The sequence below is a fragment of the Eleutherodactylus coqui genome, chromosome 1 (genome assembly GCF_035609145.1).
Source record: "Eleutherodactylus coqui strain aEleCoq1 chromosome 1, aEleCoq1.hap1, whole genome shotgun sequence".
NCBI lineage: Eukaryota > Metazoa > Chordata > Amphibia > Anura > Eleutherodactylidae > Eleutherodactylus > Eleutherodactylus coqui.
In genome coordinates, this window is record NC_089837.1 from 429,228,650 (window position 1) to 429,253,318 (window position 24,669).

Below are 24,669 nucleotides of genomic sequence, written 5' to 3' on the forward strand. Positions count from 1 at the left end.
TAAACTATACTCCAGATAGGTCATCAATAGTTAATCGCCAGGAAACTGCCACACAGGATCCCCGGTGATCTGCTGATCGTCCAGACCACTTTCAATGCGGCAGGGCCGGACGTCGTCATCGGTTGTCGAAGGCAGAAGTGTCATAGAGGACTTCACAACCATTGAAATCAATATCAGCTGAAGCCTGCTATTACACTTCCACCTGTTATACGGGGGTTGGATGTGGAAGTGTAATAGGAGGCAGCACTCCCTTTGATTTCAATGGAAGTGAAGCCCTCTGTGACGCTTCCGGAGGGTTGCCATGGAGAAAGGAGTTAAAGCATTCTTGTGTGGGACCCACATAACCTGAAATGTCCTATAATATAAGTGAGATTAGCGGCACCAGTTGAAAATCTGTTTCCCACTTGGAAACCTGTAATAGGATGAGAGAATGCATCTCTAGACCAGAGCAGGAATGGGCAAGGATGCAGATGAGGCTGAGCCTCACATCGTGTTGTTCATTTCTGCAAGGCTTACCATTCCACGTACCAGGACCAAACAATGTGATGTTGGGCTCTATCCCTATTCCATTCCCCCTCTGGTCTAGAGATGCATTCTCCTGCCCTACAATGGGTTCGCAGAAGCAGCGACCATTTTGTTGAATTTCTGGACAACCCCTTTAAAGATTTCACGTAGCTCGTCCATGGTAAGTTTTAGCAAGGACTTCAGGTGAAGGGTAAGGGGGTAGGGTTAACCAAGGTAGAGAGCAGGATGAGAAATAATGCTCAAGGCAGTGGCAGTTGGTGGGGGAGGTATTGGGTAGCGAGTATATAGAGCGGTAGTAATCTGGGAATAGCTGGGCTATTTTCGAGGGGTCTTAGAATATTGTCGCTAATGAATCTTTAAGAGCATAGGAGGTAGTTTCAACTGATTTATCACAGATTTGCTTAGCCAAGAGGAAGTGGGCTGTATGGCCACGATCATAGGGAATATCTTTATTATGTATTGTAAACAAAGATGTTCTGCTCTTTCCCCAATAGTAAAGGCTGCTCCACGTTCTCCAGACAGACGTACAAGTCGTAGTGCTCACTCCCAGAGTGGCTCCTTCTCCAATCCCCTATTGGCATCCAGTAAGGAAAACCTCCCTGTGTTAAATACTAGAATTATCTGTCCAGGTAATTAACCAGAATCTGTTGTCTTTGTCATAAAGTCATTTGATCAGCTTTTATTTGTTATTTGCAGTCATTTGTATCTAACATTTCAGTCTGATGTATTCTGCTTTTGAAGATACAGGAAATATTTTAAACAACCCCGGTAGTTTTGGACGAGCTCTGTTCGTTCTGCAGGAAAAGGACATTCCAATTTAGGAGGACCAGAGCTTGTAGCTCCCTAATTGTCACATATGATGTTTTTCCCAGAAAAAAAAAGAGTACTCGCTCATCTAATCACTCCTCTTTACAAAAAAAAAATTACAACTTTTTTCCCCTTACACAAGCCTTTAAATTATTGAAAAAATGGACAAAAATGAAACCTTACATATAATAAGTATTGGTACATTTATAGAAACCCGTACTAAAAAAGAGTACTCAATAATGGAAGATTTTAGTTAAAAAAGAAAATCCCAAATAGCAGTTTTTTGATTATTTCACTTTCCCTAAACAGGACTAAAAAATAATTGTAAAAATTGTATATACTTCTACGTTGATACAGCTCTGATGACCGAAAAATAAAAATGCTCTAGTTTCTGGAATGTGGCACCACAAAAAATATTTATATCACACTGTGAACGCAATAAAACTGTATTGGAATAGCTTTTTCCCATTGAGTTGTGCTGCAAATATATTCACATGAAATATAAATTCAAAATCTACCATAAAAAGTTACATTTTCAGGAGGATATTTCTAATTTTTACCGTGTTGCGGGGTTAAACCACTAGAAAAACAGGTATAAGGCTTCCTACACACAGTGGCGAATTCCATACCTGGCCATGAAATCCGTCTGATATTGCGCTCCCCAGCGTGCTTTTTACACTGGGTATGCGAGGCGTTTTCCTGTCAAAACCGTCGTCCATCCCTTCAGTAAAGTTGTGATTCTCCGCCGTAGTTTTCAGCTGTGTTGGAGGATCAGCAAGTGTTTCCCATTGTTTTCAATGGGAAACCTCATATTGCACTCGCGTGTATATCACACACCGTGTGATGTGTTTTCTGGCCCAACTGAAAACAATGGGCGATGCGTTCCGAGGAAACGCCCACAGGTAGGACATGGCGCTATTTTTTTCCTCTGGAAAAAGATCACTCATGTATATGATGGTGATTTTCACAGCCGTGTGAAAGCGGCCTAAGCATAATACTTTATCGTGCCACCACAGAGTGGTCAGGAATGCCCCGTAGGGGAAGGGGGCTCAGTATGTTTTACTTCTCCAGTAGTGAACATCAACCAACAACATCCAGAGTAATGGCTCCTTCACACGACCATATGCGGTTTTGCGGTCGCCCATACGCGCAGTTAAATTGCGTGAATGAAGAAATGATGTCATCAAGTCCCGAGCTTAATTGGCATTTTGTCATCCATTCACATAGATGAATGCGACGTATTAGTGAAATGTACACCGCAGCCTAGAAATCCCTTGGCATAAATTCTCGCAATGACTTCAGATGCCTAAATAGAAGCACCTATAAGCTTTTCACTGCGTTGGACGCTACTAAACTGCCTCCCCCTCCCTATTTTCCAGCTCCCATTGGAGTCCATGAGAATTGGCCGTATATTGGTCAAAAGATAGACCCAGACCTATCTTTTCCAGCCACGCGTAAAAGTTTATGTGCTATTTCTACACGCCGGACGATTGTTTGCGGCACTAAATTGCTGATGTGAACGAAGGCATTGGAATCCAATGCCTCAGATGGTCGCGGTATTTGGCCGTGAAAATGTGGCTACATAGGCGCGTAAAGACGCTTACGTGAATAAAGCCTAAATATGTGGAACAGAATTCAGTTGTGTGTAACACAGCTACTTTTTGTCTGTTGTGGATTCCAAGTAGCTCGCGGTACAGGGAGGATTAATATGCGTCAAGAATAAGGCTTTGCTTACACATCACATGGCGTTGGCCTGCTTGCATTGCAAGTTATGTAAGTCAGTGTGGGTACAGTGCAGCTTGTTGCAACTTGATGGTTGCAAGAAATCAAGCCAGTTTGGATTTCTCATGGCTGTCAGGTTGCGGCAACTTTGTGAATCTTAATGCAGTCCTATTCGCCTACGTTACGTGCGTCACCCAGATCTACGCCGCAGTTCTAGTCGCTGAGCCGTCCAGAACATGACATGGTGTTTGTCAAGTACGTGAAGGTCGTCTGTCTCAAAGTATACAGTTATAGCTTCAGATCTGAATTGATTTTGCTACATACCTCTTATGTTTGTTCTACAGGTTTGAGAGCAGGACTGGCGGCTTCCATTGCTGGCAGCTCGATTATTAATAAAATGCTGCTGGCAAATATGGATGCAATCGGTGCTTCACCTTTTATTGATCCAGATTCAGACTCCTTGTAAGTAAGATTTATTACAGCATACAAAGACTTAAGTGCTGGGGAGACCCATCGTATCTCCATACAGATATTGTCTGCAGAGTTCTGTGTACTACTGAATACCGATTGCATGCTCATAGGGTGGGAGATTTACCTGCTTTACCCATGATCCACATACTGCCTACATACATCGGACTGGTCATATGCTTTATTATGACCGTGCATCATAATTAATGTGATACTGCACTAGTATGTAGATTTCATAGTATAGCGACCCACACGAACTAGGAGAAGTTAGATCAACAGTATATGACATTATATAATGATCACCTGCACAAGTCTGGGCTTTACCCAAGTGATAAACGCACACCTTCCATATATTAAAAAAGACCGTTGTGGTGATTGTACCCTATTCTTCATTAAATTAGGTGAGCTGTTGTGGTCTTAAAGGGGTTGTCCCGCGAAACAAAGTTGGGGTATACACTTCTGTATGGCCATATTAATGCACTTTGTAATATACATCGTGCATTAAATATGAGCCATGCAGAAGTTATTCACTTACCTGTTCCGTTGCTGGCGTCCCCGTCTCCATGGTGCCGTCTAATTTTCAGCGTCTAATATCCCGATTAGACGCGCTTGCGCAGTCCGGTCTTCTCCGTGTTGAACGGGGCTGCTCGTGCTGGAGAGCGCTCCTCGTAGCTCCGCCCCGTCACGTGTGCCGATTCCAGCCAATCAGGAGGCTGGAATCGGCAATGGACCGCACAGAAGACCTGCGGTCCACCGAGAGTGAAGATCCCGGCGGCCATCTTCGCAAGGTAAGTAAGAAGTCACCGGAGCGCGGGGATTCGGGTAAGTACTATCCGTTTTTTTTTTTTCAACACGTGCATCGGGTTTGTCTCGTGCCGAACGGGGGGGCTATTGAAAAAAAACAAAACCCGTTTCGGCGCGGGACAACCCCTTTAACAGTCGGCCTATTTGTGTATGTCTTGACTAGAGATGAGCGAGCGTACTCACTAAGGCAAACTACTCGAGCGAGTAGTGCCTTATGCAAGTACCTCCCCGCTCGTCTCTAAAGATTCGGCTGCCGGTGGGGGAGAGCGGTGAGTTGTGGGAGTGAGCAGGGGGGAGAGAGTGAGAGAGAGATCTCCCGCTCTCCCGCCCCCCGCCAGCACCCGAATCTTTTGAGACGAGCGGGCAGGTACTCGCATAAGGCACTAGTTGCTCACGTAGTTTGCCTTAGCGAGTATGCTCGCTCATCTCTAGTCTTGACCATTGACTGCAGCTTTGTTGCATCGTCTATTGGGAGTCTGAGGCAGTGAGAAACCTGCATTCAGCCTGTTCCTCTCCACCATGCTTTACACTACTATTATTTGTACTTAGAACGACTGCTGTTTGCTGGTCTTCAATTCAGTTTGAATAGGTTATAAACTACAAACAACCAAACCAGTCGTTAGGATGGTGTGGGAATTACCCAATTAGCGGAGGCAGATGATTTTGGCGACTTCATGCAGCTGTGTTTGCGTTAACGAATATATATGTTATCAGAAAGCAGAATAACTTTAAAAGCCACTGAATATATTCAATTTTAGTAGAATCTGACCGAAATGTAATGTCTAATGTACATCATAGGCATTAGATTGATTTCACACCTCACCAGCCTTGACGTACCATTAATCCTCTGATGTTTAGGACCAACTTTTTCAGATTACTTTTGTTTTTTCAGGGAAAAAAAACTGATGAAACGTGCCCAAAAATACAGCCGTTTGACTGCTCCCTTTTAAGGTGTATTCCTATCTCCTAGTGTAATATGTCATCACTTTATCATCAGTGGGAGTCTGAATTCTGTGTTATTCGTTAATCTTGAGAACAAAGGGCCCGGGTTCCCTACAGCGTTTCTGTTGCACGGTGGCATTCCTGGTCATCCGTGGTGCAGAAAACTGCAACACCACTATATTTAAAGGGGATGTCCAGTTTAGAAAATCCTTTTTCTATACCTTATTAGGGACTTTTAAGTTAAGACGTCCCTCCAGTCACTGGACAAAAATTGTTCAGTGACCTTAAGGGGGTAGGAAGTTCCTATCAGGTGCCATCCTTTCTCCCTGTTCTGCTATGGACAAGTGTTTGTTGGGCCTCTATGTAATGTTGCAAGATGGCCTCAGTGCTCCTGACACTACACGCTGTACCCTGCATTGTGCATTGGTAGTCAGACACTGCATGCTGCATTTGGATTGGCCAGTGACTGTAACATGAGCAACACTAGCCAATCAGAGCAGTGTGCAGTATCTTAGACTACCTCATGTGCCCAGAGCACTGATTGTGCATTAGCAGGCTTAGAAGTGGTGTGGCTATCTTAGAAGACCACAGAGTGACCCCAGAAACAGGTGGATTAATGGCAGAACAGGTAGAAAAGAGACAGCAGGTAATAAAGCTGTCCCTCTCTGCTCCTTGAACAAAGTTTGTTTTTCGATCAGGCGGAGGTGGTCCCCTCCTGTAGAGCTGTTCTAAAGTGCGTCTTTCTCTCTGGAGGACTTGTCCTGTCTTGTATTACACAGAAAACCCATTGATGTGTATAAGTAGTGTGTAATGAATGCTTCACTATGCGCCATGTGGTCTCTCTGCCTTCATTCTTCCATGTGTCTCCAATCAATCTGCTATGAAAGCAGAGAACCCTTTGTAGTGAATGGGACAATGTCGTTTCCTGCACAGTCTGTTCCTGGGATGTCATTGTGCTGGGAGATCGATGAAGGAGCCACAGCACTTTACTAGCGCTGAGACCCCTTCATTCTGAGCATTGTGGGCGTCCTGCAGCTGGACCCACTATAATCAATAAGTGATAGTAGGTCCTATTGAAATACCATTACTTTTGTAGTGAGACAACACCTTTAACCCTTTCCAATCCATTTATTTTTTCTCACCCATTCTCCCCAGTTCCAAATAAATTGGAGTTGGGAAGAATGGGTGAGAAAAAATACATTTTCCCTGCACCCTCCTGATCTGACAGAGTTCAGGAGGGTGCAGGGAGGGACCTGCTTACCTCTCTGGCGTCTTCCGCATTCTCCTTCTGCCTCCCGGCTCGGTGATCATGTTACCGCTGGGGTCAGGTGGCACCTGGCGGTCACATGATCGCCGGGCCGGGAGACAGAAGGAGAATGTGGAAGACGCCGGTCAGGTAAGCAGGTCCTCCCACAGTGCAGGCTCCCGGCTCGGCGTTCATGTGACCGCTGGGGGTCAGGTGACACTGGCGGTCACATAATCGCCGGCCGGAATCTCTATGCATTACATAGCGCTAATTGAGCGCTATGTAATGTGTAAAGGAGAAGACAGAAAGGGTTAAAAACCCTTTCTGCCTTCTCCTCGGTGGTCCTCGATGAGGACCAGTGCAGGAGTGTATCTGCACCCGATGTGTCTGACGATCGGGTGCAGATGCACTCCTGCACTGCAGTGTCGGGCCTGCCCCGACATCGGAGCTGTGGAGGGAAATGATGATGTCGGGGCAGGCCCGACATTGGATTGGAAAGGGTTAACAGATTACTGGTTTTGTTTTCAGACAGTACAGAATACTTTGAAACTGTTTTCTGCATATTTCTCTTTCTCGGTTCTCACCTTGGAATACAGATTACATCAGCCATTGACGTGAATAGGGCTCTTGTTGCAGTTTACCGTTGACATTCAGTAAAGAGAAGGGGACACAAGAAGAGGAACCTGCGCTGCATTTAATGAATTAAGCAAATGCAGGGCATGCTCTAAACTTGTCCTAAGAGCTCACTCGCACAGGCGTATGTCGTCTGCGTTTCACACGCGTAATGCGCTGTGCTAAAAGCCCATTCATTTCTGTTGGGCCACTCACACCTATGTTATTTTTTTCACGTGTATAAAAACGCAGCATGTCCTATTTGGATGCATATTACATACCAATGTAGGCTATGCAGGTTCATGTATATTTGTTGTGTACTGTGTACTTTACGTGCATGAAGAATGCGCGCGTAAGATACGGGACAGACGCCTGTGTGAATGAGCCCTAAATTCTATCATTCTACGTGGGCTGTATTTTTGGTCACCTGATACATGAACGCAGATTATTCTCTAATAATGCTCATCTATTATTCTAATAATTATTTTCTTTGTATATTTAAAATCAAGTAATTTTTCTTCCCTTCCCCCAACAGAGAAGGTTATTCAGAAAAATGTGTAATGAACAACTACTTTGGTATCGGCTTAGATGCGAAAATTTCCCTGGAGTTTAACAACAAACGTGAGGAGCACCCTGAAAAGTGCAGGTAATGAAGAATCAGCTGTTTTTATACTAAAAGCAAGTTGTGGGATGAATAAATATAAGCTGCTTGTGAATTCCATTAAAACATGGTGTATAAAACTCTGCAAATAAGACCGGGTACACACAATCGTGAGCACCAGCGCAAATCTGTCGTGCGCCGTCACGCAGTAAGTCCGCAATGATATGCATACTTGCTCCGTGGGGCCAATCCCTATGCACTGACATTGGTCATCAAGGAAGAGTGGGGACACCCCTATACACATTAGATGGTTACCCGTTTCGGTCATCTTTCATATGATGTGTATGGGCACTTTTAGACTCATCCGGACTTAGTCATTCACTTGAAAAATTACTTAAAAAATCATTAAAAAAACTTGAATGCATTTACCTGAATGTCTACAAGGGAGTGTATCCTAAACTAATACGGTTACTCCCCAGAAATGCGTGACATACACTTTATTTCAGTGAATACTTCATATGTGCTGCATGTTTTAATCCATTTTTTATTTATTACAGAAGCCGTACGAAAAACATGATGTGGTACGGAGTCCTTGGAACCAAAGAGTTGCTGCAAAGAACTTATAAGAATTTGGAGCAAAAGGTTCAGCTGGAGGTAACTTGGAGAAGATGAGATTATAGCAGATTCTGGTGGTTCAGCATAGTGCCAAATACACTAACGTGTAGTCTGACTATGTGATGCGCATGAATTAAATGTATCTGGTACTTGCTTTAATATACTTGTATCTAATGAGTCTTTAGTGTGGCCTCTGACTACATTGTGCAGTGCCTGTAGTCAGAGGGGGCGGGTTGTTATGAAGCAGTTTTGCCATTAACACAGAGTAATACAGAATTGGTATAAAAGCTGTTTTCTATATAGTGTCACTATAAAATGTAACTATCTTGTGCTATGTACTAGAACTGTTGGCTGTTATCACTGCCTTTCATTGTATATAATTTGGTCATGCAAATACTTTGTGTTCATTATTCTCCATTGTTGTCTTCTCGGCAGTGTGATGGTCAGTACATTCCCCTTCCAAGTCTCCAGGGTATTGCAGTGTTGAACATCCCTAGCTATGCTGGTGGCACCAATTTCTGGGGTGGAACCAAGGAGGATGATGTAAGTAAAGCCGAACAGAGGAAGCTTATATCAAGCTTTATCGTTACTTGGCGTTATTGCTGCGTCATATAAGAGATACTTAAACTTTCCTCATGGTATTCTTAGTCCAGTATCTCGCTGCAGATTCCACCAAGTGGGGCTATTTTAGGCGTGGGAACCTTTATGCAATTAGTGCAGGAATCTTGTTGTACAAGGAGAATAAAAGATTGCAAAGACCTTTTCTAGATTTATGATGACTGAGTAGCTTTAAGTGACTTTCATTCTTATTAGGTACTTACTCCTCCTGAACTGTTTACTACCTATTAAATTTCCAACAAACACTCCATATTAAGGTATGGGCTCTTGGAAAACCCTTGGATTTTTTTATATTAAGTGACATACATGATAGCATAGGAAAGATGCTTCCCTCCATTATTGTCTCCAGCACTGAGCTTGACAACTTTAAATTTCACCTTATATTCTAGGTAACTGGTACTGTTAAATGGGATATCCAGGCACGTTTTTTCCAAAAGCTGCTCAGACTGCAGTACATTATTCTCTAACTTTTTACAGTTCTTGATATTTGGAGGAAATATACATTTAACTATCTAACAGGATTGCGGATGTTTAATTAACACGCGTTGTCATCCAAACCTTCCATAAATAGGTTCTCCTTTACTGAATGGTAGGAAGGATACCGTATATGCTTGAGTATAAGCCGAGTTTTTCAGCACAAAAAAAGTGCTGAAAAAGCCCCCCTCGGCTTATATTTGAGTGAGGTAAAAAAAAAACCCACAATACTCACCTACCAGCTGCCGTCTATGTCCCCGGCGCGATGCTCTCCAAGGCGGTGCGGCAAGCTGCTTCAGACTTCTCCCCGCTGTCATCTCCTTGCTCGGTTTTCAATTCCCCCTCTGGTAGTGCTGTGTAACTAAGCGCTGTGATTGGATCGAGCGCCAGCCAATCACAGCCGGCGCTCGATCCAATCACAGTGCTCACGGCGGGGGAATTGAAAACCGAGCCAAAGAGATGACAGTGGGGAGAAGTGTGAAGCAGCTTGCCGCACCGCCGGGGAGACCATCGCATCGGGAACAGACGCCGGCTGGGAGGTGAGTATTGCTGGGTTTTTTTTTACCTAGTATAGACTGGAGTATAGCTAGGCTTATACTGGAGCCTATACTCGGGTCAGCTAATACTCGAGTATATACGGTACTTATTTTCCTGATAGATTGAGTAAGGATTTTTTTAATTTCAAACCTTTAATTTCAGTTAATGTTGCTGAAGTCATTACCTCCCCCCAGTCAAATTTTTGAGCCATGGTTTTTTTTTTCCTGTTGTTTTTTCACAATTACCCCTGTCAACAATGCCCTCTAATGTTATCTATCAGTAATGAGATCTAACATAAAGGATGGCGTTAATACACAAAATACTGTTTGGTTTCTCAGGTGAATGTTGGAAAGTGCATGTATTTATTTGCTGTTATTCCCCCCAGATATTTGGTGCTCCTTCGTTTGATGATAAGATCCTGGAGGTGGTAGCAGTATTTGGGAGTATGCAGATGGCAGTTTCTAGGGTGATAAAGCTACAGCATCACAGAATAGCTCAGGTAAGCCTTTAAAAGTAATGTACATACTAATATGGGTATTTCAGTGTGGATGGGAAGATCTCCATACGTCACCTTTTACTGATTTTAGAGGTTAAAGTGGATGCCATGCAGCATTAGTTTCTTGACATTTTAAAAATAAGGGAAAAAAATCTGACTAATTCTTCATTTACATGAACATCAGTTACCTGTGTTAAACTATCCATATTCCGGAAGCAGCACCCAAAACCCCATAGTTCTACTGATTAGATTTTGGAGCACCTTATTGATCCAAATTCAGTTTGGTCAGGGCTCCAAGTGTTTGAACTGGAATATGGGTACAAGACCTTAAAGATTCTTGGCCTGCGGATGGTGGTATTATGGTCCCATACAAACATTAGAGTATGGGTTCTTCCTGCACCTCTGTATCCCTCCAATGCCATGTGGAGGATTTTTTCCCTTATGCCCATGACAGCACCCATGAGCCAGCCCGCATCCCATCTAGCAGGAAATAGGACCTCCTCCTTGACCTATTTTGAAAGGCGAGAACACCCAGCTTCTCCTCAGTTCTTGTTTCCTATCCATAGGACAGTATGGCTTTCCTCCTGGAAAGGTCCCCTCAACCCCAGATTGGTGGGAATAGGGGTTACCTGTCTGTGGTAAGTCTCCATGGGGAACCACAGGAAAGTCTGGATCTCCTCCTCTTGCCCTTGGCGGATGGATGTAGTCCATAGGCTATGGGCTGGCTTCAGCCTTCTGAGAAGCACTCTTCTGCTATTGTAGGAGAACTCCGAGTGGTGACTCCTGGGCTCCTACTCTATAGGGTCCTGTGTATCGGGGCTTCCCTTCTTTCTCCCTCCCTCTGGCAGTCTTTTACAACAGGCCCTGCAGTCAGGGTCTGTCTACTTGCGAGGAGTGTCAGAGTATGCATGCTGGCAGTACTGGAGTCGCACAGGAAGTGACATAGCAGGAGGTACCGGGTTACTGCGGTCATGCCTTTGCAGCTTATCTCTGGCTGGTAGTTTATTGCACAGTTAGCGTTACTGGGATTTCTATTGTTAGAAGTTTATATACTACGTCTGGCGAGTCTCTCGGGTGTGACTACGGTACTACTTGGAGGGAAGGAGAGTTGATGAGGCGAGGATGGGCGGCTGGTTGCCACCTATTGGAGCATGTACAAAGGGATGTGGCTCACCGCCCACGAAAGAGGAGGCACAGCCAGAACAGTATGAGTTCTGTGAGGATTCAGTGTTTGGCCTGAACTCTGCAGATCACTAAATATCATAAACCAGGATGAGGAGGAGTTTATGGTATTCTGGGGGTAAGTGGCTTGTACCGCAGCCTGTACCTTTGGGAGAGATGAATGTTGTTTCTTAAGATCCTATATTTATGGAGACCTGAGAGGCTGCGGAATCTCCGTCTTTTAGAGCTGAAATTAAGGGATATATGGAAGAATGTAAGTGATCCTTTTCTCCAGCTAAACCCAAAAGCTCTTATATGCCTGCTTCAATATCAGTGTATCAGAGGCAGAGGAGGAGGGTATACTATCTCAGAGTCTTCCTCCGATGAGTCTGGGGGTAAAACCCTTTCAGGAAGACAACATTGATCTGCATTTAAAAGTAGTCAGAGCTACTATGAAAATTAAGAATTCCAAAGCTGATCAGATGTTTGACAGTCTAGGACCTAGGAGGAGAACATTAAAGCCCTGATTAATAGGGAATTGTTAGGAAATTTTGTATCCCTAGTTTTGGTTAAAGCAAATATCCTTTTAAGGAGGAAACTTCTGCCTGAGATAGGGCCCCTAAGGTAGATGCTCCTGTAGCTAAGATGGGTAAGAAAGGCACTCCCATTTGAGGACTATGGGATTTTAAAGGACCCTATCGATAAACGACAAATATATATATACTTGGAGAATTGGAAAGACTCCACTTCTTCCTTTAAGCCTATTATTGCAGCCACGTCTGTGGCAAGGTCATTTAAGGGTTGGCTTAATGATCTTGAGATTAATATCCAAAATACGACTCTATGTAATCAAACTGTTAAAGGTTATTCCTACCATCTTTAAGGTTGTAGATTTTATAGCTGGTGCTAAATTTCTTTGGTTAAGTGTCAAAGCAGTAGCTTTGTCCAATTCGGCTCATAAAGCCTTATGACTAAAGCTGTGGAATGGTGAGGTTGCACCTAAAAGTAAATTACATGCAATTCCTTGCCAGGGAAAATTTCTTTTGGGCCCGGCTTTAGAAGAGATTTTAGAGAAAACTTCAAATTGAAAGAAAAAATAATAAATTTCCTGCTGTAAGCTTCCCTAGACAGCGAGGATCCTTTTGAAACGGATCTCCGCTGTCAGCCTATCTGACAGATAGGCTGACCGTGGAGAATTGGGGCAATTCGCACCATGCTGTGAATTGCCGTCCGCAAGCGGAGAATTGCTGTGATTCTCCGCTCGTGGACAGGAGGCCGGCGCTTTCCATAGCAATGCTGGCGTGATTCGCCGGCGGTTTACCCCCGGCGAAATCACTGCCGTGGACAGGGGGCCTATCAGAAGTGATATTTACCTTGTTAGAAAAAAAGTATTCTTGTTCAAGTCCCACAAAGAGAAAGATTAGGGTTTCTATTTAACCCTCTTTCTAGTAAAAAAAACAAATGAGGGATCTTACCGTCCTTTCATAAACTTAAGAAAGCCAAGCACTTATGTGTTCTGTCACAATTTTTGAAGACCGTTTATCCAAAGTACCATTCTCATTATTAATTTGACGATTGTGTAATGGCATCCGTAGATATAAGGGACGCACGCTACCATGTCCTCATCCATCCATCTTCACAGAGGTTTCTAAGAGTGGCGGTTCAGCTCAAGGACATAATATTGTATTTACAATACAGGGCTCTACCCTTTGGGATTTCCCAAGTGCCAAGAATATTTACAAAGTTAATAGCAGAGGTCATAGACCATATCTGAGAAGTAGACACCATCATCATTCCGTACTTGGACAACTTTCTTCTAGCTGGTGAGAAAATAGAAGACCTGAATCTGCATGTTGCAGTAGTGAATAAGGATTCTATTCATGGGATCTTACGCTTTATTAAAACCTTACCAAGCTCTTATAAATAGCCGACACAGACACCAATATTGGATAAAGAAGGCCGCGGTGTTTATTAACGGGGTTACAAACATTTGGGGAGAAATGTAACCAATAATAACCATAACTCTTCCTGTAAACTCTGTTTTACAGGCCCAAGTTTATTAACCAATCAATAACCATAACAGTTCATGTAAACTCTGTCTTACAGACACGAGTTTACCACCACCAAACTCTCCCCAAGTTTACCTGCTCACATGCCTAATGCGGGCGACAATCCCCCATTAAGGGCGGGATGCTGCTTCCTTTCCAGATGATGATGGCCCACATCTCTGCACCTCCATATCTCACTGCTGTTCCTCTCAGCTTGTTCCTCTGAGCTAATCACCAGCCACTGTCAGGCCACCAGATTCTACCTGACAACCACAGACATTTCCCACCATTTTTCTTCAACCAATCATTTGCTGCTTCTGCCAACCAGTCCATCACTGGGCAGAACTCACTCTCTGCCATCTGATCTGACCCAGTAATGACCTTTGTAACATATCATAGTTACCAGAGAACCTCCTCCATAGAAGGTGACATATCATCCATCCATCATGTACATAAAGCTCGCAGATCCCATGAGGCTTTCCCTCCTAACTGTCCCTCAAGCCTTACATTCTGGGCTGGCAGATTGTGAGAAAGGTTTTAAGAAAGAAGGGTCTATCCGAAGAAGTGGTTTCTACCCTACTAGCTAGTAGAGAAAAGTTAACTTAGGCTGCCTGCAGATGAGTGGGTTGGATCCGGCGGCGAGAATTCTCGCCGCGGGACCCGACCTGAGCGCCTGCAGGGACGAGCGCGTACTCACCCGCACCGGTGTCCCCGGCTCTTTCATGTGCCGGCTGCCGGGCAGCCGGCGCATGCGCAGACTGGAGCCGGCGGCCAGGTGAGTGACATATCTGTGCGAGGCTCTGCGAGCCCCGCACGAAAATAGGACATGCCACGGTTTGTTTGCCGCGCGACATTTCGCGCGGCCAAACCGCGGCCGTCTGCATAGGAGTGCGTATTGTAATGCACTCCTATGCAGGCTTTGAGCGGCGGAAATCCCACGGGAAATCCCGCCGTGGGATTTCCGCCTGTGTGCAGGCGGCATTAGCCCCTTGAGTGGCACGCCCAGAAATTTTCCGGGACGAGCTCCACTGCTCATAGCAACATAGCCCGGAAGATTTCCGTGCTATGTATCACTATGGGAGCTGCAGAGCACAATGCCACAAGCTGTGACAGTGTGCTCTGCCTGCACAGACCCACAGAGAACAAAGCAAGGGCTTTGAAAAACCAGCAGAAGATATTGCCGATATGTCGGCAATCTCCTGCTTTGTTTACAGGTTGCCATAGAGACCATCGGCTTGTCAGAAGCAAGCCGATGGTCTCTGTGGCAGGGAGAGCTTGGTGCTTGGCTGTCAGAGGACAGCTAGGTACTAGCTCTTACAGCAGAGATCAGAGAAAACCTCTGATCTCTGCTGTGTTAACCCCTTACATGCTGCAGTCTATGTGACTGCAGCATGTAAAGGGCTGTCACCATCGGACCCCCGGAATGTGATCAGGGGTCTTGATGGGTCCCTGTGGAAGTCCCCTAAAGGGACAAAAAAAAAGTTAAAAAATTCTAAAAAAAATAATAAAAACACTTGTCTCCCTTTACTTTGTAAAAAAAATCAAAAATACAATCACACATGTGGTATCCATGCGTCGTAATGACCCAGAGAAGGAAGTTAATGCATTATTTAACCCCTTAATGACATGGCCCCTTTTTTCTTTTTTCCCCATTTCTTTTTTTCCTCCCCCCTGTTTAAAAAATCACAACTTGTCCCGCAAAAAACAAGCCCTCACATGGCCATGTCAATGGAAAAATGAAAAAGTTATGGCTCTTGAGACGCAACTGCAAAATTAGTTGAAATTCAATGATTAGACCATTTTAAAAAACCTGCCCTGGTGGGCACGACAGGGTGGTAGGAAACCCGCAACTCAAGGGGTTAGAGTGAGGAAAGTTTTTTTTTTTTTTTTTTCACTTTCGTTAGGAGGGTGGGGGAGATAACTTTTATTTCTTTCTCTCCTTCTTATACTAATATCCTATATAACAGTTATTATTAATCCAGATTCTGCTTAACTTCCAAATCTGGTGACAGATTTTTAGGCCTCATGTCCACGGGGAAAATCGGGCCCGCTACGGATTCTACATGTAGAATCCGTAGCGGGTCCCTCCTGCCCCGCGGACATGAGTGCTGAAAATAAAAATAAATAAGAATAAACTCACCTCCCATCCGCTCCGTTTCTTCTCTGCGTCGCGGCCGGATCTTCTTTCTTCGGCCGGCGGATGAATTCGTCACGCCGGCGGCACGTCGTCGACGTGCCGCGCGCATGCGCCGGGCACATCCGCCGAGCCGAAGCAAGGGAGATGCGGCCGTAAGGAAGAGAAGACCTTCCCGGCCCGCTGCGGGTGAGTAAATGCTTTTAAATTCCTATTTTAGGTCTCCCGCGGATCCGGACGGCTTCCATAGGCTTCAATAGAAGCCCGCGGGAGCCGTCCCCGCGGGAGACCCGCATGAAAATGGAGCATGGTCCAGATTTTTTCATGCTCCCATTTTTTTTTGAATCACTTTTATTGACGATCCGACCCGCGGGTGGTCAATGCATCCCTATGGGGTGCGGATCCGCGCGCGGGAGAAGAGTTAAAATCCGCTGCGGATTTTAATTCTTATTTTCCCCGTGGACATGAGCCCTTAATGTTCTCAGGAAATTATTTTGCCATCGTTTAGTCAAAATCCAAAATATTAGAAGGAAATGGAGTTTCATAATCTGGATGTCAGAAGATCCTTAAAGGGGTTGTCCCGCGCCGAAACGGTTTTTTTTTTTTTTTTCAACCCCCCCCCCCCCCCCTTTCGGCGCGAGACAACCCCGATGCAGGGACCTAAAGAAAGCTTACCGGAGCGCTTACCTTAATCCCCGCGCTCCGGTGACTTCTATACTTACCGGTGAAGATGGCCGCCGGGATCCTCTTCCTCCGTGGACCGCAGCTCTTCTGTGCGGTCCATTGCCGATTCCAGCCTCCTGATTGGCTGGAATCGGCACGTGACGGGGCGGAGCTACACGGAGCTACACGGAGCCCCATAGAGAACAGGAGAAGACCCGGACTGCGCAAGCGCGGCTAATTTGGCCATCGGAGGGCGAAAATTAGTCGGCACCATGGAGACGAGGACGCCAGCAACGGAGCAGGTAAGTATAAAACTTACAACCCCTTTAACTGAATATCTGGGAGCCACTAGTGAATGGAGGAAGAGTTCTCAACTTTTTGTTCAGTTTAAGGGCATCAAGAGAGTGGAAAGGGCTACTAGTGGAAGAGTGGCCAGGTGGATTTTTATAGCTATATACAGTATATTTAGCATATTCCTCGGCAGGAGTTGTCAGTTCCTCTGGGTTTGGAGCCCGTTCTCCCCAAGCGGTGTCAGTTTCTTGGGCTGAAAGGGCTAATGCTTCTGTATCTCAAATTTGTAGGACTGTCACCTGGAGTTCTAGCACCTTTTCCAGGCATTGCAGATTAGATCTACTGGCTGCTGAGCAGTTGTCATTTGGAAGGAAAGTCCTGCAAGCAGTAATTCCCCCTGGATTTATCTAGTTTTTTCTCTCATGGGTGCTGTCATGGGCTTAAAGGGGTGCCGTCATTAGAAAAAAAAAATCAGTACTTACCTATTCCTCCCCAGGCAGTCTTCTTCCCGCATCTTCTCCTCCCTGATCTTCTCCTGGCTCCTCCAGTCCCCCTGGGTCAGATCACCTCCAGCCAGCCACATCCTCTTCTACTTGTTATGTAGCGTACATTCGCAGCATTCTGCTTCCTGCAGGTCAGTGATTGATCCTATGTCGGGCTATTGCTGAGGCTGCGCATGCTCAGTATGTCTCTCTGCGAGTGTTCCTATACTATTGCCTTGAGACACCGCACATGCGCAGTCTGGCAATAACCCGACATAGGATTCAGCATTTCCAGCTAAGCAGTGAACGCTACGTCACTACACTGACCTGCAGGAGGGTGATCTGACCCGGAGACTGAGGGAGCCAGGAGAAGATCGGTGAGAAGAAGATGCGGTAAGAAGACTGCCTGGGGAGAAATAGGTAAGTATTGATTTTTTTTCCTTTTTTTTTTTTTTCTATCGACCGAACCCCTTCAAGGGAAACAGGATTACTTGCCTGTAATCGGTTTTCCATAAGCCCCTGATAGCACCGCTTTATTCCTAACAACTTTAGTGTTTAATAGAAACACAAAGGGATGTATGTATTCTTGTATGTATTCTTTTGTGTATGTGTGTGTGTGTGACCTTGGGTATAGCTTCTGCCACTAGGAGGCGACACTAAGCACAAAAGTGTTAACTCCTCCCACTAGCTATACCCCTCCTGCAAGCAGCATGCTAGCTCAGTTTTTTGCTTAGTGTCTAGGAGGCAGGACTGTCTCTCCTGCTGAGACTATTTTTTATTTATTTTTATCAGTTTTTATCAGTTTTTTTATCCGGAAGGCCAGGGCATAACGGGGAGGCAGGACTCTCCCCGTTAACCCACCGAGGGTGGCGAACAGAGGTAACTATAGACATCTGTTGTCTGCCGGGCCCCCTCTGAAGAAAAGCAGGCACACTCGGCCACCAAACTGAGTGTGACCCGCCAGCCATAGAGCCCCCCTTATTTATGGTCCGGCATCCACTGCCCCACCAAAGGCAGGCGATGATGGGGAGAAGCTCTGCTGGAGCCCGGGAGCCACCCTACCTCACAAAGGAGGTAAGTATGTGGGTTTATTTTGTTATTGCTGCGCGATTTGCGTTGCGCTGCTCTTATGCCGCCTGCTGCAGTGTGTTGCTTTCGGTGGGCGCCCGCGGCTCTTTGGTGGGCGCCCGCGGCTTATGTGCCGCAGTGGTATGGTGGGCGGCCTCGACTTTGCTCCCGCCCGCGACTCCGGCTGCCGTGGCTGTTTTTGGCGTGGCCATTGTGTTGGGCGGCCGCGGCTGTTTTGTGGGCGGCCGCGGCTTGTCTGCTGCTGGCCGCCCGCGGCTATTTTGTTGAGCGCCGCCCGTGACTGCTAGTTGAGCGGCCGCGGCTGATGTACTCCGGCCGCCCGCAACTGTCGGTGACGGCGGCGGCTGATGGCCGCGGCCCCCCGCGGCTGTCTGTGTGGGCGGCCGCGGCTACTGTGCTGCTGGCCGCCCACGGCGATTTTGTTGGGCGCCGCCCGCGGTTTATTGCTTCCCGCCAAGCGGTGCCTGCTGCTTCTTTTGCAGGGGCTCTTAGGCATTCAGACCGCCAGGCGGGCGCTTGAATTTTCCCGCCAAGCGGGCGTTTTGAATTTTCCCACCAAGCGGGCGTTTTGAATTTTCCCACCAAGCGGGCGTTTTGAATTTCCCCGCCAAGCGGCCGTTTTGAATTTCCCCGCCAAGCGGGCGTTTTGAATTTCCTCGCCAAGCGGGCGTTTTGAATTTCCCCGCCAAGCGGGCGTTTTGAATTTCCCCGCCGATCGGGCGTTGTGAATTTCCCCGCCGATCGGGCGTTGTGAATTTCCCCGCCGAGCGGGCGTTGTGAATTTCCCCGCCGAGCGGGCGTTGTGAATTTCCCCGCCGAGCGGGCGTTGTGAATTTCCCCGCCGAGCGGGCGTTGTGAATTTCCCCGCCGATCGGGCGTTGTGAATTTCCCCGCCGATCGGGCGTTGTGAATTTCCCCGCCGAGCAGGTGTTGTGAATTAGCCTGCCGAGCGGGCGTTGTGAATGTTCCCGCCGAGCGGGCGCCTTCTCTGTGGCACCACACGTCCCTCTCTTTGCGTAGCGCCGCCCCCGGCGCGCGCATAGCGCCACACAGCCGATCTGCCGGCCACACATGGCGGCCTTTTTAAAGTTGGCGCCACACGTGTACTCCTCCTACTGCTCCCTCGTGCTAGGGATGGGAGGCCGCCCTGCGTCCATTATGCCGGTACGCAGGTATGCCTTACCCGGTTGCGGTCTTAGAGGCTGTGCACCAGCATCGCCCCCTACAGCAGCGTTGGTCGCACGTTTCCTGTGTGCGTTGCCGCTGGTCAGGATGGGTTGTATATAACCGTGTAGCACGGCCACCATTGCCCTCCTGCTGAACAGATTGCGTAGCTCACGACGTTCGGGCGTTTGATTGCCATAGGCTGGCGTATAATGCTACTGTGCGACCCGCTTTGCCCGCAGGCAGCAGCTGGCCACTCCTTACGCAATCCTCTCAGCGAAACTGAGGTCGCTGGGACCCCTTCCGTACTACACACAGGCTATCGGTGGCTCCCTGGTCGCTGATAGCGCCCCTATTACCCCTTCCATAACAGAAGGAGTACCGCACAGCTACCCATATCTGCTCCAGACCGGGTTGAGCGTTGCCTGACGGAAGCTCCCCCATTGCCCCCCTGCAGTTCCCTACAGCCAGCAGTACCGCGGTGTCTAAGTCCAGGATGACACGCGGACAGGGCGGCCAGAGCCACATGCCAGGTGCGCTCTCGCTACAGCTCTATATATACTGACAACAGTGTGCGAACTCTCTTGTCAGCATTACTCGGGGCTCGCCAACTGGATTCATCGTTCCCCATGTCGGCTCCGCACCGGGTTGAGCCTTACATGTCGGCAGCTCCCCTGTGGTTCCTCCCGCGGTCACAGGTACCATAGTGTCCGCGTCCAGGAGGACATGCTGGCGGGGCGGCCAGAGCCACATACCAAGTGCGCTCGCGCTGTAGTTCGAGATTAAGCAGAGAGAATCTCATCCTACAGATAACAGTATGCGATCTCTTGTCAGTACTCGCACAGGGAGCCTCTGGACTCATTTTTCCTCATGTCTGTCCCGAATCTGGTTGAACTCCTCTACAGGCAATCGCACCACAGGTCCGTGTCCAGGAGGACACGATGACAGCGGCCGGCAAGGGTCACACACTATGTGCGCTCTCGTTAAGGAACGAGACTACATCCAGCCGGAGAATATCTTGCCCTACGTACAACAGGGTTCAAGCTGCCTGTCAGCGGTACCCCAGGCGGCTGAGACCGGTGGTACTTCAATGCCCGAAGCAGCGCATACACTGGTTTGAGCAGGGGTCAGCTTCGTCCCCTCAGTACTTTCCTGCACCCTTGGTCGCAGTCTGGGACAGAGCCGCATATCTAGTGCGCTCTCTGCTGGTCTACAAGCTGATTATCAGCGGTACCCGGCCTTGATGTCAGGCCTGACCGGGTTGCCCGGGCCTTACAGCTAGCCCCCCGTTTTTCCCTGCAGGCAACCAGACCGCTAGGTCCGATGCCGGGGTAGCACACGGACAGGGCCCGGCTAGTACCACGGCTGGTATGTGGTCTCGCTATTGTACGAGAGTTACATTCACCCAAAAATTAGTCATCTTAAGGACAACATGTATTCGGGCCTTGTGTGGAGCAAGGTGTAAAGGCAGCAGTATACAGCCCAAAACTCTTAAGGAAGTCGAACAGCCGTCGGGCTTCCTTTGGTCTGGCTAAGTCTTGTGGTACCCTTCTGAGGAATATACTATTCTCAGGAATTTTGTGAACACGTCGTATTCGCCTCCACCCCAACAGAAGCTTGCGCTCCGGACGTTTTTCCTAATGGCTAGCTCCCCTGGAGTTCCCACCTGCAGCTTCCTACAGGCAACTTAGGGCAATCTACGATGACAGGAGAGCCGCATACTATTATGCCCCTGCCACAGACGGAAGTGACGCGGGGCGCCCCTCCGGCGGCCCTTTGTAATGCTGAGTTCGTTTCCTTTGGGCGTTCTCTGAACTACAAGGCATGTGTACTCTCTAGGAATGATGGACTGCTAGTTCTACAGCCGTGTCACCAGGACGTGGATAGCCCTCTGCAGGAGACAGAGCTCCTGCTGACCCTGGTGGGGTGCAGAACAGGCCACATTTCTCCGATTTGGGATGGGGAGACTGACCGTAGGAGTGCTCTGTATTCTAAACAGTCGCTAGTGTCGGTTCAGGCGTAGGGCCCTGATCCTCAGCAAACTGGGCCCTCCTAGTCGCTTTCGAGACTGATTGTATAGGAAGGTAAAACGTCCAATGGGGTTAAGGCGGACAGATCCAGCGACTCGCTGCGATCCTCCTGCATTGTTCCCCCTGCATTATGGCTTGCAGGACAGCGTAAGACAGTCCATACTTGTACTGTCTGCAATTTTAGGCTTCCTCCATCCCTATTGCTGATGTTTCCTCAAAGGGACCAGTGAGTCTCGTACCAGGGTACCCTTGCTGCCTTGTGCGGTCAATTTTTCTGTACCCAGTGGAGTCACACGGTTACATTGCATCCCAGCACTGGGCCAGCCCTAGTTGATCACGAAATGGGCAGATGTCCTCGGAAGCCCATGGGGCCATGCAGAGGCGGACGCCGTGGGCATTGTTGCAGGATTACGGAACAAAATTTTTCTTCACACGCCCCTTTTCAAGTTACAGCTAATCAGACAGCCGACGCCATGGACGGAGGCTGTCAGCATATACAGCATCAGGGTCATACGGCAGGCCTTCCAACCATGGGCAACACGGGACTCCAGCATGAGACGGTTGCATATCTCAACAGGTCGTTCTCACTGGCGTCTGGACTCGACTGTTCCTTCCTCACGGAGGGACTGTGAAGGTGAGGTTGAATACCTGGAGGTATATGGGACCTGACTTACGACTAAGTCGCCTGGCAGAAGGCCCACAACCCTGATGTTTTGGTGCCTATGGCTCCACAGCTCCACCTTTGGATGCCTATTTGGTACGGATGGTACAGGAAACAGTCGTTATCTAACCGCTGTATGTCCTGACGCCGGTATCAGGATCCACTTCGGTGAGGTATCAGTGGGCACCTTCTCGGTAGTTCCAAGGAACGCTCCAAGGCAGGGCTCTCGGTTGACTACGCCAGAGTATCTCGTGCAGGTAGCATGCTTCAGTCACGCTAACGCGCTGCCGCTAATCCTGGCAACTCCGACTGGATCCCTGCGTTTCCAGAGTGGACTCCTTACAATGACTCTGCCTTGCAGCAATTCAGGGCGACTATGCCAGCAAGGTCATATTCCCAGGCCGTATTATTCAGAAGGTGTGTGCCTCATCGGAAGCTCCTTGTCTGGGTTTTGTTTTTTGTTTTTTTCTTCCCCTCAGAGGGTGGATGGGGCCGTTACTTAGGCCCCTTTAGGCTCTGTCTGAGCATGCGGGATACCTAGCCATCCATTAACGCTGGTCGCAGTTGAAGGACAGGTTGCTCCTTACACACGCGGCTTGTTATATATTTTCCCGCCCCCTTGGGTACTGCTCTAGAACGTCCCAAGGTCTTTGCTGTGTCCCCCAATGATAACAGACGAGAAAACAAGATTTTGTAAGAACTTACCGTAAAATCTCTTTCTCGTCTTGTTCATTGGGGGACACAGCACCCACCCAATCTGGTATTAGAACTGTGACGTATACTCCCTAGGGGAGGGTCCTCGGTGCCGTCGCACACGGTGTTGGAATGAGTTACAGTTTGTGAGTATTGTTTATTATCTATGTTGTATCCTACTGGCTGCTCCTACTGCTTGCATACAAACTGAGCTAGTATGCTGCTTGCAGGAGGGGTATAGCTAGTGGGAGGAGTTAACACTTTTGTGCTTAGTGTCGCCTCCTAGTGGCAGAAGCTATACCCAAGGTCTTTGCTGTGTCCCCCAATGAACAAGACGAGAAAGAGATTTTACGGTAAGTTCTTACAAAATCTTGTTATTTGTATAAAATAGGTGTTTTTTTATTTATTTATTTAAAATGTATGTAGAAACTACCATACAGTTAGTATAACAAAAAAACCTGCTAAGCGCTCTGAGGGTCTTGCTACGGACTGAGGATGTATTGGGTATTCTCGCCTTTTAAAGAGATCAAGGAGGAGGTCCTGTTTCCTGTCCGATGGGAGGCAGGATGTCTCATGGGTGCTGTCATGGGCTCATGGAAAACCGATTACCAGTAAGTAATCCTGTCGTTTCCTGTCTGCAGGAAAACGCGAGCAGGCTGAGATGGATTCTGTATATAAGGAGGAATTCTTCCCTAGGGGCATTGCTGCTATAGGAGGGGGAAGCTTTGAATTAAGGAGTGCATCAATGCTCTTACTGCTTTGTGTTTTTTCCTTCCAGTGCCGATCAGTAAAGATCACAATCCTTGGAGAGGAAGGGGTTCCTGTGCAGGTAGATGGAGAAGCTTGGATCCAGCCTCCTGGGGTGATCAAAATTGTGCATAAAAACAGGGCTCAGATGTTAACCAGAGACAGAGTAAGTCCCATTCGGATTACTTGTTAGATGCATGATTACCCTCCACTGGAGAATATCCTTTTAATTAGCATTCCTTATCTCTTGGATAGTTATTAACCTTTTCCAGGTAAATGTTCTCCGTAGCTGGATATGAAAATAATGCAACAATTTCCATTCTCATTCTAATATGCAAATCAAAGAATTAATCTAAAAATGTAATTTTGGAACAGACTTGTAGCCCTACCGAAAGAAATGGCTAGCTCTTTGTCATGCGTATATGTGCCTTGCGAAAGTATTCAACCCCTTGGTGTTTTTCCTGCTTTGTAGGATTACAACCTGAAATTGATATGGATAATCATTTAGATTTTATGTTTGACACGGACAGGACAAAATAATCCAGATTTCTATAGTGGACTGCAAGTAAACCTTGTATATAAAATAAAAGCTGAAAAGTTGTGCGGTCTGGTCTGGTCTGGTCCGACAGCCTAAATTCAGAAGTCACATATTTAGATGAATAAAGTCCCCATGTGCGCAATCAAAATGTCACATGATCTGTCACAAGATGTCAGTACAAATGCAGCTGCTCTGATAGGCCCCTGAGTCTACAATATCACTAAGTAAGCAGCCTGAAGACCAAGGAGCTCCCCAAATAGATCTGAGATGAAGTTGTGGAGAAGTATAGGTCAGGGTTGAGTTATATGAAATTATGTCAAACTTAGAACATATAATGGAGCACTATTACATCCATTATAACACAATGGAAAGGATATGGAACGAAAAGTCTGAAAAGAGAAGGCTACACGCCAAAACTTGCAGATCAGGCAAAGAGGGCATTTATCAGAGATTCCACAACAAAGACACCAATGATCACTCTGAAGATCCACAGTGGAGGTA

At 47.2% G+C, this 24,669-nt stretch overlaps 1 protein-coding gene across 5 annotated transcripts in view; it reads left to right on the forward strand.

The window, feature by feature from the left end:
• Positions 1–24,669, forward strand: part of DGKH (diacylglycerol kinase eta) — a 198,955-nt gene that overhangs the window by 141,910 nt on the left and 32,376 nt on the right. For all 5 annotated transcript variants that reach the window (XM_066581698.1, XM_066581692.1, XM_066581715.1 and 2 more), the window contains 7 exons: positions 1,020–1,154; positions 3,399–3,516; positions 7,662–7,772; positions 8,285–8,381; positions 8,778–8,885; positions 10,357–10,470; positions 23,662–23,796. In XM_066581698.1, coding sequence (XP_066437795.1) covers positions 1,020–1,154; positions 3,399–3,516; positions 7,662–7,772; positions 8,285–8,381; positions 8,778–8,885; positions 10,357–10,470; positions 23,662–23,796 — 818 coding nt within the window. The remainder of the gene's footprint in view (positions 1–1,019; positions 1,155–3,398; positions 3,517–7,661; positions 7,773–8,284; positions 8,382–8,777; positions 8,886–10,356; positions 10,471–23,661; positions 23,797–24,669) is intronic.